Here is a 12,970-nt window from a genome sequence, read left to right as displayed (position 1 = left end):
GTTAAGCAAGTAGAGATACTTCCTGTAGCTTCGCTAAAGATACCCGGTCAGAGGCTTACACAAGGGGCTCGGTGGCGTTCAGGAAGCTGTACGGGGGTCCATCGTGCGCGACAATTCATTGCTCTCGGTTGCCTCCATGGAAAGTGTTGAAAGTGGCAATTGCGTGAATTTTCTCTCCTCCCTTCCCAATTAGCGATTGCATAACAGTCTCCCTGGAAACAAGTGCTCAGGCATCACACCCGGAACACAGTAGAGCTTGCTGCTTTGCAGCCCGCGAGCTGTGCCTGCTGCGGGGGGGCGCTGAGGCCTGTCCCCGTGTCCCAGGAGGGCGGGCCTGGGCCTGCGGCCTCCATCGGCGGCGTCTGCACCTCCCGGCTGGCCCATACGTGAAAGGAGAAAGGCAGGTTTTCAGTACTCCTGAGATACAACCCAGTGACAGAGACCAAACAGAGCTCGTCAAGTCTGAGAGTCAGAATTGCTTTTCTGTCTCAGGGAAGGAGTAGCTGATGGTCACTCTCTTGCTTGGAAACACCCATGGTCCCGAGGGTAGAGTCCACGTTCTCTAACTTGACCTCCTGGCCCGCCCCTGCCGGCTCCCCCCCACCCTTGTTCCTGCATCTGGGTTCCATCCCGCCGCGGCCCTTGGCCCGCCCTGGCTGTTCCCTGACCGGCACCTTTCTGTCCCCCAGCCTGAGAGCAGACGGATGCGCACGGGCCCAGGAAGCAGGCGCAGGAGTTGTGAGCACGTAGGTGCCGACTTCGCCCTCTGCCTCCGCCTCCTCTCTCCAAAGTGCCGTCTCCGTGGGCCTCTGTGGATTAAAGCGCCTGTGGAAGAGGCGCTCCCTGGGAGAGTGGTAACCACCACCACCCCCACCACCCGGGCCAGTCTGTCTTCTTTCCTCCTGTCCAGCCCACACCCATCTCTCCCGGAGCACTCACTGGGATGTATTCGTCTGCCCGCTCCTGGTCTCCTTCCCCAGGAGCCTCGAAGCTCCTCAAGGGCAGGGGCCCCGTGTGTTAACCGGCGCACATTCTTTCGAGGCACGCCGCCTCGGACAAAGGCAGGCATACCCCAAACGCCAGTGAGCGTGTCATGCGTGAATCCGCAGAATTGGCCCGAGTACCTCTCCCGGCACGTGGTGCAAATCTGGAACTCTGTGGCTTTGGCAGCGAAGTTAATCTCTCATTCAGGGCACACCTGGTGCAGAGAGGGTGGCTCCGGTGGCCCTCCTTCCCGCAGGTGGTTCTGCCACTTGCCCGTGTGGCCTCCGCACTCCCAGAGGAAGACGAGAGGAGGGGAGGGTCGCAGGGTGCTTGCCTTTTTGTGGCAAGCCCTGGACATGGTTGCCTCATGTGGCATCCACCAGGCCCGGTCCGTGGCTCCCACCTCTCCACAAGGACACTGGGAATCTCGTCTTGTTCCCAGGAAGAAGAAATGGGCTGCGTGAGCCAGTCCCCTCAGAATTGGGCCTGGGAGGGACTCTCCTAGCCAGAGGATCCTCATGCTGGGCGCCTTGGGAGTCTACTCAGTGTTGCGGAATTCTCCATCCAGTGACACGGTGTCAGATCAGCTGACTCTGGAGTAGCTGCTTCTCAACAAGGCCTGAGCTGCTCACTCCTCCTGATGGAACCAGACCTCCAATTCATTTTATAAAATGCCATGACATTCTTCGATGAAAATAAAAACGGACTCTGGAAATGCACAGTCACTTCTGCCCACCTGGCGGGCAGCTCCCAGGAAGGGTGGCCCCAGGGCAGGTCCCCTCAGGGGGTGGGGGGGCATTTGGCTGAGAAGGCCAGCCCAGGGAAGACCATGCCAGAAAGTGGAGGGGCTGGGGGGGCCGAGCATTTGCTCTAGGAAGCGTGGCTTGTTGTCTTGTTTACAGTGTGCCATCGTTTTTAAAATTGCTGCTCTTGATGTGACGGTATCCTTGTCTTCTCGAGGCTCAAAATGAAATGAACCTTTCTGGAAGAAGGCAAATGCTCATAGTAAGATAGCCCTGAGTGTTCTTTTCAGAGGCGGAGGCGAGGACTGAGCCCCAGCACTGCTAATGGCTCTAGGGTCACAAAACAATAGCAGGGCCACCACAGCTCAGGAGGGGGCCCCCAGAGGAGTCTGGCAGGTTCCTTGAGCTGGCTTCCATCCCCTCCCTTCACTTCTCACACTGCAGCCCCAGGAGCCCAACCAACGAATGGAAATCTGTCCTGTCCCCTTAAGCACTGAACCGACCCTGTGGGGACAGGCTCTGACAGGACAGTGATCTCCTCCAGGGCGCCCCCGTGTGACAAGTGGAGTCTCTGAAGAACCAGCTCCCGGCCTTCTGTCTTCTCCCTGCCTGAGGGCATTTGGAGGCTAGCCTCCTTTCCTCCATACCACTCCCCCTCTGGGGTCTTTGTCCTCTCTCCTTGGACTTGGCAACAGCTTTCCAACCACTCTGCCTGGTGGCCTGCTTCTCCGTCCCTGAATTCATCCCCTATGTTTATTCTGTTATCTTGCAGTGAATGCTTATGGGGCTTCTCATGATCTCCACACACTGCATTGGGCTCTGTGATACTGGGGGGAACCAGACGGGTAATGGCCCTGCCTCCCTGGGACGTAGATCGTTCAAGGAAGGTGGGGAAGCTAGAGGCACATGATGAAGCAGTGGTGAGGACCTTGAAGAACAGAGAACAGGACATCGTTAGCAGGGGTATCCTGGAGCGTCTCTCCGTGGTGGGGGCACAAGAGTAGAGACTTAAATGTCAAGGTATTCCAGGCCAAGAGGACGGCTTGGGAAAGGCCTAAGGCATCAGGAGCATGGGTCATCACCTCATCCACATAGAAGTTGCTGGTGGATCGGCATCAGTCACAGCCTCCAGAAGATGCTGATTACCAGGCGCTTAACCTGGGTTGTCCTGAATGAGGTGGGCCCATCCTTGCCACCATGTTATGGATGGGAAGCCTGAGGCTCCCACTGGTTTAGCCACCTGGCCGTAGATGGCAGTGTGGGTCGCGCTTCCCGCCTGAGGGACTGTCATCTGGTGTCATCATCCTGCACTGCGGTCTCTTGGATGGCTTTCTAGGGGCCCGCGGAGGCCAGGGGCAGGGAGAGCGGGCCGGCAGACATGCTGGGTCTGTGCTTCCACCCAATGAGGGCAGGACTGTTTAGCTCTGAAATCGCACCAAAGCCCTTAGTGGTGAAGTATCACGGTGGTTATCATTTTCTGTAAGATGCCTTCACCAAAAGCAACGGTGAGGCAAACGCGGAAAAGGGCTAAGACTTTATTAGATAAAGGGCTGTGGGGATTTGTGGTACCGTTTGCTCCGCTTTATGCAATTTCCAGAATTAAAAAAAAAAAGTGAAAATGAAAGGACAGTCACGGGAAAAAAAGGTCTTTCGTGAACGGTCCTGCCCTCTTCCCTGCCCCACGGAGCTCTGCCAAAATCACGGGCGAGGACTCATGAAGCGGATTGAGACCCCAGGGAAGCGATGTCCCTGGTAGAGGTTGGCAGTCGGGCACCAGCGTTGAGGTGACAGGCTTCCTTCCCTCTGCACGATACATGGCTTCAGCCAGAGCTGACCCCAGGTGGAATTTCTCTGAACTGAGTTCTGTCTTAGGGAAGCCTGTGGTTTGCAGGACCCGTAGGTTTCCCTGCTATAAATTGGAGAATGTCTTCTGGATTGGGGCTGGCTCTGACTGTGCACTGGTTGGAGACCTGGGACCCTGCCCATCTGTCTCCCGATTCTGAGCCCTCGGGCGTGTGCCTTATTCTTTCTGAGCCTCCGTCTCCAGCGTCAGATGGGAGCGTGCGGCCCAAGGAAAGAGCTCAGTGCGCAGCGTGAGTAAAGATCCCGCAAATACCCGCGCTTGCTCTGAATGGCTCAGGTAAAACTTGCCCACATGTCAAGTTCGGTGCTGCCACGTCGGGTTTTCTCAGGGGCTGGTTAGGGTTCCAGGGCCCGGTGCTCTGGAGCAATGAGTTCTTGGAAGGATTTGGGATTCTTCCAGGGTGATCATCTTTCCGCCACGTCACTCCTGCCCCTGGGACCTTGGTGAGAAGAGGCACTGAGACCAGGGAAAATAGACACTTTCCACCCCTGGGTAGCTTCCTCCCACCTTCATTTTGAGCATTCTGACCTCCCTAGGATCCTGTTGCCCAGCCCAGCCCCATAGGCAGAGTGGGGAGCCTTCCCCCGTCTCCCCTTATTGCTTGAGAGGGTGTTGAGTATTCCCTGCTGCAAAAACAGAGAGACTTCTGGGCCTCACAGGCTCCTTGGTGGTCCTCCGACAGCCTCTCAGGCGGGCCTGTGGGCTTCTCGCGCCCCTTAGAACTTAGGCCCGATGGACTCCGTTTGGCACTACGTGGCCACGTGAACCCCCTTCCCCAGAAGGAGCATCTCCGTGCCTAACGATGGGTCGAAACTCAGAAGCCATAGAGCAGCACCTGGCCATCAGACCAGGAACGCAGCACAAGTGGCTGCAGCTTGTGCCATGACTGGCCGCTGGTCTCCGGCCTGGCGCACCTCCCGCCAGGCCGCGGGAGCCCGGAGCCCCTGTCTGGGGCCGCGCTGGGCCGGGACTCGGAGTGGCTTTGGCAGCCCTTAGTGCTCTCACCCTCTGGAGGAGGGCTGTGCTGAGGCAGCTCGCGGGGGTGGCCCTGGGCAGGAACCCCTTGCTGTGACCTGGAAGGGATCCGGGGAGCCTGCCGGCCGCAGAAGCTCTGTGACCTTTCCTCCCACCCCGTGTCCTGGAAGGGCTGCCGGGTGAAATACAGGATGCCCGGCGAAATATGAATCTCAGATAAACAGTGAGCAATTTCTTAGTTCCAGTGTGTGGCGTAGAGTTGAATACTGAAAAATTCTTGAATCATGAATTATTGAATATTGAGTTATGAATACTGAAAAATTATGCGTTGTTTATCTGAAACTCAGATATCGCCAGGCATCCTGTGTTTTCATCTGCCAAATTGGGCAGCACTAAAAGAATCCTCCTGCCATGCTCAGGCCCTTGGCAGGGCCTTGTGGGGACTCTTCTCTCGAGATCCGGGCACATACCAGGATCGGGTGCCTCTGGGCACGGCCTCATTCAGCTAACTGTTGACTGAGCCCCTCTTTGAGGTCACCTCCATGCTGGCACAGGGCAGAGGGCGGGGCTGAGGGCCATGCTCCATCCGTGGGACCTCGTGCACAATTCACCCAGACCCTCTTAGGCTGCCACTTCCTCATTTGTCACATGAGAGTAGTCCCCTCTCTTCTCATGTTCTTGTGAGGTCGGATGACCTCATTCCTCCCCCTGCTCTCTCTCTCTCCCCTTCCCTTACTCACCTCATGTGGTTCTTCCATCTAGGAAGAGCACCACTCTCACAGAGAAGGAGTCTCCTGCCCCTCACGGTGGCCAGGGTTTCTTTGTCATGAGCCATGGCCCCCCAGTGCAGATGGGAGCAGGACAGGCCACACAACCTCTGGGGACCCTTGCTTCGATATCGTTAAGGATTTCAACCCTGGGACGGCAGACGGTCACGCAGTTGTAGTTCTTGGCAGGCATGCTTGGGCCACCGGCCCCGCCGCCGAGGGCCAAGCAGACACGACGGTGGAGGGTCAGAGGACGGAGCCCCAGGACACCGAGGGTAGAGACTGCATAGACCTGGGGCCCTGTGCCTGCCTCCCGAGCCATGCTGCACAGCCCCCAGCCTGGCATGGTCCTGTGCCGCCCGGTATCCTGGTTTTTCAAGGGAAGATGGAACTTCTCAATACAATCTTTCTTCTTTCTTTTTTTAATCTTTTTGTGTGTGTGTGTGCTTATTTATTTGGAGAGAGAGAGAATGTGCACGTGCCATTGGGGGAGGGGCAGAGAGAGGGAGAGAGAATCCCGAGCAGACACGTGTCAGCACAGAGCCTGACGTGGGGCTTGATCTCACAAACCATGAGATCATGACCTGGGCCGAAATCAGACGCTGAACCAGCTGAGCCACCCAAGTGCCCCATCAGTAAAATCTTTCTTAAATAGTGATGACTGATTCATATTTTAGAAACTTCCTATGATGGTAAATCAAACACTGTCTCTGGGAAGCAGCTTGGACCTGTGTGGTGCCTGGATTTATCTGTGAGTCCTACACTGGCCTGTGACCTCCACCAGCAACACAGCAGTGACCGGCTTTGCTCACTGTTAGGTCCCCTGGCCCCTTCACCGCCTTGGCACATTGTAGGTCCTCTGTAAACAACAGACACAGTTGCTAAGACTTCATTTATTCATGGGAACACAGTGTAGGTGGTTTCATGGATCTGTTGTCCCCCTCTTAGTAATAACATCACGAACGTCTTCCCTGTTGATTCAACAGGATCGCACGTGGGAAGCCTTACGTACACCCTTTGCTCGCAGCAATCGCTCAGGTCGACTTCAGCCGTCTGGGTGGTGATGACCGGTCGCTGTATCTTCTATGGGTGGTTTTCTGAAGAGGAAAGAGTGAGCGCCTGAGCGGCCCTGTGTGTCTGTTTTCTCAGGATGCCAAGTTTGTGGAGGAGCGGAGGAAGCAGCTGCAGAACTACCTGCGCAGCGTCATGAATAAGGTCATCCAGGTGGCCCCCGAGTTTGCCGCCAGCCCCAAGAAGGAGACCCTGGTGCAGCTGATGCCCTTCTTTGTGTAAGTACTGTTCACATGGGCGCTCTGCCCAGCACTTCCTCCTCCCCCTCCTCCGAGGTTGGCAGGCAAAGTGCGTGGCCATCGTTGACACACCGGGGCCCAGGTGTTGTTCCCCGAGCCGCATGAGCTGAGGCGCTGTGCACTTCCGAAAGGGCTTCAAGACAGCGGGTCAGCCGATGAGCGCTGTTGAGCTGAGGTTTGCAAATAAATGCAGGCCTGCGTGGCTTTCTACCTTCCACCTTTCGATCAAAGCAGAGAGTAATTTTCTCTGCAGCTCACAGAATCTTCCAGAACCAAATCAGCCTGTCACCGTTGCTTCAGCGGGTAATGGATGCAAGGGAAAATTCTCAGACTCCCACTGCTGCTGACTTAAGTAATACTAATATGAAAATAACTTTAAGTGTGAGCTAACTTAAAAAATTAGGTATACATTTCTTATTCATATATCTCTTAAAAAAGTGAACAGGAATTGAAAGACGTTTGTTGACGTGTCGAGCACTTACAAAATCATCACAATTTAAAGCTGTCAGCACAACAGATACCGATGTTGTTTTGAAACCGAAGCTTTGCTCACGTTGGCCTGGAGCACACTCCTTCCTTTGCCGCGTGCGGCGCCCGTGTGTCTCGGGGGCCAGCTCCATGCCCCCCACTCTTCTCTGGTCACATTGCTGGGGACATGTCTGTGCAGCACCTTGGGGCAAGTGGCCGTCCCTTGGTGTCACTACTTGATCGCTGAGGAGTCCGCTATACCATAGAACTGGAACAGAGATGATGGAATAGTTGTTTTTTTTTTTTTAGATCCTTCAGATGCTATAGAACATAATCGTATCATTTCTAGAATGTTGGCATCATAGGGAGACTCAAGATGTAAAACTCTGTACGGCAAACCTGTGGATCCCCAAAAGCGGGATTGGGACCCATTAGTTGAGATGCGCTGGTTGGGGCTGTGTGACGTGCTGGGGTGAAATAAGTGTTTCTTTTCAGCGTAGCTCTCGAGAACAGTCCGCTGAAGGTCCAGGGGTCTGTCCTCATTAACGGTGATGCTGTGACCTCAGCTGGGCTTACCCTGTTTATGTCTGCCTTGGGTGCCACCTCCCGGCATTTCCAGCTTGAACTTCCGACCAGGCCAACGCTGGCCAGCTGCCCCTCTCGATTGCAGCTTGCTCATGTTTTCCTGATTTTTTCAGGGCTTTTGTAAGACGACAAAATTTGTATTCTGCATCTGGTAAAAGGCACCTTTTTTTTCTTTTATTTTTTTAAGGGTATGTTTTTGAGAGAGAGTGCAAGTGGGGGGTAGGGGAAGAAAGAGGGGGGCAGAGGATCCAAAGCAGGCTCCCCACTGACAGCAGAAAGCCTGACGCCGGGGCTCGAACTCCCTAACCACGAGACCACAACCTGAGCCAAAGTCAGACGCTCAACTGACAGAGCCACCCAGGCGCCCCACAAGCCACCTTTTTTTCTAAACGCTCGCTATGGAAAACCACATTTTGCAGTCATTCCCTGGTGATGCTGGGGCTTAGTCTCGCTGTTTGGAAAGCGCCGTAATGGTTCGTGAGGGGAGTTCTCGTTCTTTTAAAGGCAGCCACCTGGCCTGCGATATGTGTTGGAAATTAACCTGTCCCTGAGTCCTGTGAGTTTGGGCTAAATTCCCCACTGAAAACCAAGTTAGGCGGTCCTAAGACCCTGCTGAGAAGCCAGGCCGCCTGCCCCAGTCTGAGGAGAAGAGACTGCTCGCGGGCCGGCTGGCGTCCCTCCTGCCTGCTGTGGGCAGCCCGGGTTTCTCTGATTGGGCTTTTACCAAACAGCGGCCTGCGGGATCGTGGAAACTGTATGTTCACCGAGCGCTCAGTGTGCTGGGGGAGCTCGGCCGTGTGGCTACGTTCATCAGAGCTGAGGGAGAAACCTTCTGTGTGTAATTAGCACAGAGAACAGAAAAACACAAAGAATCTCAGTCAGAGATTGTGGCAGATGACGCCATGTTGACGCCAAACTTCCACGGAAACGCTAGCCTGGACCCCGGTCAGAATTAAACCACTTGCTCCCTTTGGCTTTCCCGGGGTCCAGACGACGCTGCCCGGCCCATGTCTGTCTTTTGTGAGTGAGGTGGGGATTCCGGGTTGGAGTGTGTAGATTGGTTCATTTTGGGGTAGACAGAAGGTGAGCAGCGGCCCGATTTGTCGCTGCTGGTAAGTCTCCTTGCGATGCTCTCCTGCTTGTGCGTGCCTGGCGCTCAGCTCACATCTCACCCTGAGGAATTTCTGATTTGAAAAACCCAGATCTTTCTTGGTTAAGGGCATAAACCCTACAAAGGATAATTATTCTCATAAAGCTTGACAGACGTCCTCGGTTCTTTCAAATGCTGACTCAGGATTCTAAAAGCCCCTTTCAGCTACTGAACAGAAGTAGGCGTGTTTACCAAGGAAGGTGCCTCCGGTTCCCTTCCATGTGCTGACTGCTGACTACAGGCACCGGCTCAGGGGTCCCCCACTTGAACTCATCTTCCCAGTCTTCCTGAGAACCCATTAGGTGGCACCCTATAAACCTGCCGATAAAAGTGGCAATCTTGTAAGGTTCCACTCAAAACTGCTGAGCAGAGCGAGGCCCAGAGAGGTCCCCCGCTGACCCCAGGGTTACCCAGCCAGCGCAGGGGGAGCCCCAGGTGTTCGGTGCCACATCCCGTGTTTCGGGGTAAAACTTGGAGCCTGTGGAATGAGCCCGCCCCGCCCCCACCCCCGATCTTTTATCTGACCAGTCCAGTGGAGTTTTGGTTTTTGTTTACTTTTACTGAAGTGTCCTCAACCTCAGAATAGCAGTGTCAAATCACGTATCAGGCTTCTCTGGAAAACTGAGACTTGGTCCTCGCGTGTTAGGGACTGCACATGTGCGTCCTCCCCAAAGTCACGTGTGGAAGCCCTAACCCCAGCGTGATGGTATTTGGAAGTGGGGGTTGGGGGAGGTAATGAGGTTGACAGGAAGTCGTAAGGGCGATACGATGGGATTAGCGCCCTTACGAGGAGAGGAAGAGGCGCTGGCGTTTGCTCGCTCGCTCGCTCTCTCTCTCTGCCACGTGAGGACACCGTGAGCGGCAGCCATCTGCAAGCCAGGAAGAGAGCCTTCACCCGGAACTAAATCTGCCAGCACTTTGGCTCTTAGCCTCCAGAACTGTGAGAAATCAGTGTCTGTTGTTGAAGTAAGCCACCGCAGTCCGTGGTATTGTGTCACGGCAGGGGGCAGACGCATACGCCCCCATTCAGCGCCCCGCCACCCTTGGCTGCCGCGGAGCAGTGCTGCCTGCCCTCACCGAGACCCCCTCCCCGTTGCCTCCTGGACCCTGAGCCGAGCTGAGCCTTCCCCTTCCCCTGTTGGCCTTTGGCTGCTTTTCTCCTACGCTCGTTTGCGTTTCCTGCCTGGCCCCCAGCAGACACTCGGGCGCGCAGTCCTGCCTCTCACCCGCCGCTCAGACGGCCTCTCCACACGGGCCGGATGGGAGACCGGACCCTGTGTCGCCCAAGATGCGTTCGGTTTGCACGCTGCTCTTGCGCGTGTTCTGAGAGCTGCCCCACTGCCAAACTTCCGAAAGGTGGTCGGTCCCTCTCTATTTGGGGTTGGCGAGGGGCGGAGGGCAGGGGACTCAAAGCCTGTGCGTAGAACTTGCTCCGTTTTCTTCATAAATCTTCCTTAGAGCCTTCAGGCTTGTGGGGTCCAGCATCCAGCAGGACCCGCTTTTGCACACACGTCTCCACTTTGTTTTTCTTCTTTCGGGTGTCAGTATTGCTCTGTGTTCTGCAAGGGGCGTCCCGACCTCCAAGTAATCTGCCATCTGCTCCGATCTGGGAGCTGAAGAATCGGCTGGTCGGATCTGTTCTCCAAACCTCCCCGCCTCCCACCGCCGTCCCCGCCAGGGCCGTCAGCAGGCCGAATCAGAAAGCCGGGCGGCGGGAAGCAGACCGTTTCTTTCCCATTTTGAACTCTGTGTGTCAGATGGGGACCGGAGTCTGCCCGCCCCCCCGCCCCAAGATGGTGAGCAGGGGAAGAGCAGCCCCCTCTGGCCCCCTCCTCGGGAGCCCCGTGTCGTTTGCACCCCCCAGCATTTCAGGGAAAGGTGGGCGCCAAGACGTGACGCGTGGCAGATGTTAGCAGACGCCGCGGGAACGTCAGGTGCTCTTTTGAAAGTGCGTTAATGAGCGAGGCTTGGATTCCAAGAACTCATCCTGCGGAACTGGACCGCACATTGGTGAAGGCTCACATGATTTCTTGTGCTGGCATTTAGCGCATTATTAAAATGTTTACTGCAGAGCAATTCATCCTGGGGAACTGCATCACGGTCGGCTGTTTGTGAAGGGGAGGGAAAAGTTACAGGGGTGAGGGCTGGAGTAATGTAGGTCACAGCACCAATTCCCAACTGAATGTTCAGCAAAAAGTGTGGCCGATGTTTGCCCCTCTCACCACCCCCTCCGCTGCTGCACTTGCTCCGAAAGCTTGTTGAATGTATTTTTTGCCGAAATAGGAGCTGCTATTTCTCCCAGTGAGCAGGGGTGTAGTAGCCTGGGGATGAAATGCCCCCGCTGCTCGCCACGAAAGGATCACCTGAATCCCAAGCTGAGACCTTTCACTTTGCAAGTTGCCGCTGATAGAAATTACTTAGCTCCCTCCTAGGGACTTTTAACTCACACTGCTTCTCTGGACGAGCCTAAACCTTCCAGGCTCCAGAGTCCTCACCGTGGCCCAGGTGCCACAGAGGAGTGCAGACCCTATTTGACAGATCTCAAATGTGTGGCCAGACCTGGGAGACTGGTTAGGTGTGGACAGTGTTTAAAGTAAAACATGAAGGTGAGTGACTTTTGATGGGACGGTTATGCCCCACATTGGCACCTTTCCAACAACCCAGTCGGGCTTCCTTGATTTCCATCAGCTGCCAGGCCCTCAAAGGCAGATGGGTCTGAGGTCCCTCTAGCCAAACAGAAAGGGTGGGGAGTGTGGCGTCTGAGGTTCCCCAGCTCTCCCACTAAGGTGGAGGATGGCCTCAGGCAAGGGTCTGGCCTCTGTGTCTCATGTCGTGAGGTGTACAACAGGAAGAACAGTGGCAGGACCACCGATCTGTCGGGGGTGAAGTGAGCTCACGTGAGAGAGCCCAGTACAGTGTCTTGTCTGAGATGTCCGCTCGTGAGAAACAGGAGGAGAGAATCCTTATAAAAACCCCACGGACATTTCTGGGTGTCTCTTCATCCAGCCACATATGCATCCATCCCTACAAGTGAAATACTGGAGGCCCAGGAAGTTTAAATGATTTGCCCAAGATCATTCTGAATTATTCCCGTCCCCCTACTAGGGATCCCAGACTCTAGACAGTAACTCAGGGCCCGCCTCAGGGAAGGCGGCTGCAGGAGCTGAGCTCGGGCTTTCCGGGTGCCCGAGAGGTCGGCCTGGGCCCGTGGACATTGTTCTTCCCACGGGAAGGCACCCCCAATCCTTGGAAGCCCACCACCAGAGGCTCCTCCCCGGCGACCTACCGCCCTGTCACCTGGAGACAGGAAGTATAAAATGCCACCCAATCACCTGCAGCCAAGCCTGGCTATTTCTTTTTCTTTTTTTTTTGTTTCCTCAAGTTTATTTATTTTGAAGGGGAGGGAGGAGCAGAGAGAGAGAGGAAGACAGAGAATCTCGACGCAAGGCTCAGTCCCACAACCGTGAGATCACGATCTGAGCGGAAACCAAGAGTCGGATGCTCAGCCGACTGAGGCACCCAGGCGCCCCCAGCCAGGCTATTTCTGGGGCTGCTGCTAGGGTACGTGGAGGCAGTGCCGCCCCCAGGGTGCTGGCCCTCCAGATCCCAGGGCTCCAGTCCAAGGAGAGGGGAGCGAGTCCCTCTGTTTGAAAGTGACAAGGACAACAGCTACTCTCGTCTAACGTTCAGAGAGCCTTCATGTCCCCAGGCTTCCTACCCTCAGTACTTAGGGTCTGACTGCCGTCTCTTTCTGTTTGGTGAGGAATGGGGAGAGGTCAGCTCCACAGAGGAGGGACAAGAACAGGGAGGAGGAGGATGGTGTGACTGTAACGAGTGCCAGAAAAAGTGGGGGACTCTGGCACACGTCCAGGACAGAAACTCTGCTGACTGGACACATGGAAAGTCCCCCTCAAAGGAGCCTACATTCGGCGGATGTCTCTCCCATCTGGTTTATCGTAAAGAGCAAAACAAAGAAGATTACAAAAAACAACACCACCTTCTGCTTTGATGGAGTAGGGGAGTGGAAAAACAGACAAACTCATACACTGCCAAATAATAAGGTCTTTGGAGAAAGTTCATGCAGAGTCAGAGGCTAGAGAGTCTTACAGCGGTATTTTCCAGCA

At 55.3% G+C, this 12,970-nt stretch overlaps 1 protein-coding gene across 4 annotated transcripts in view; it reads left to right on the top strand.

Annotated features, from left to right (window-relative positions):
• The window catches only part of SNX29 (sorting nexin 29), a 506,664-nt gene that overhangs the window by 455,025 nt on the left and 38,669 nt on the right, over nucleotides 1-12,970 (top strand). For all 4 annotated transcript variants that reach the window (XM_040459014.1, XM_040459016.1, XM_040459013.1 and 1 more), the window contains one exon: nucleotides 6,483-6,622. In XM_040459014.1, coding sequence (XP_040314948.1) covers nucleotides 6,483-6,622 — 140 coding nt within the window. The remainder of the gene's footprint in view (nucleotides 1-6,482; nucleotides 6,623-12,970) is intronic.

The sequence above is a fragment of the Herpailurus yagouaroundi genome, unplaced genomic scaffold (genome assembly GCF_014898765.1).
Source record: "Herpailurus yagouaroundi ecotype Mexico unplaced genomic scaffold, PumYag 222, whole genome shotgun sequence".
NCBI lineage: Eukaryota > Metazoa > Chordata > Mammalia > Carnivora > Felidae > Herpailurus > Herpailurus yagouaroundi.
This window is presented reverse-complemented; position numbering and strand designations above follow the sequence as displayed.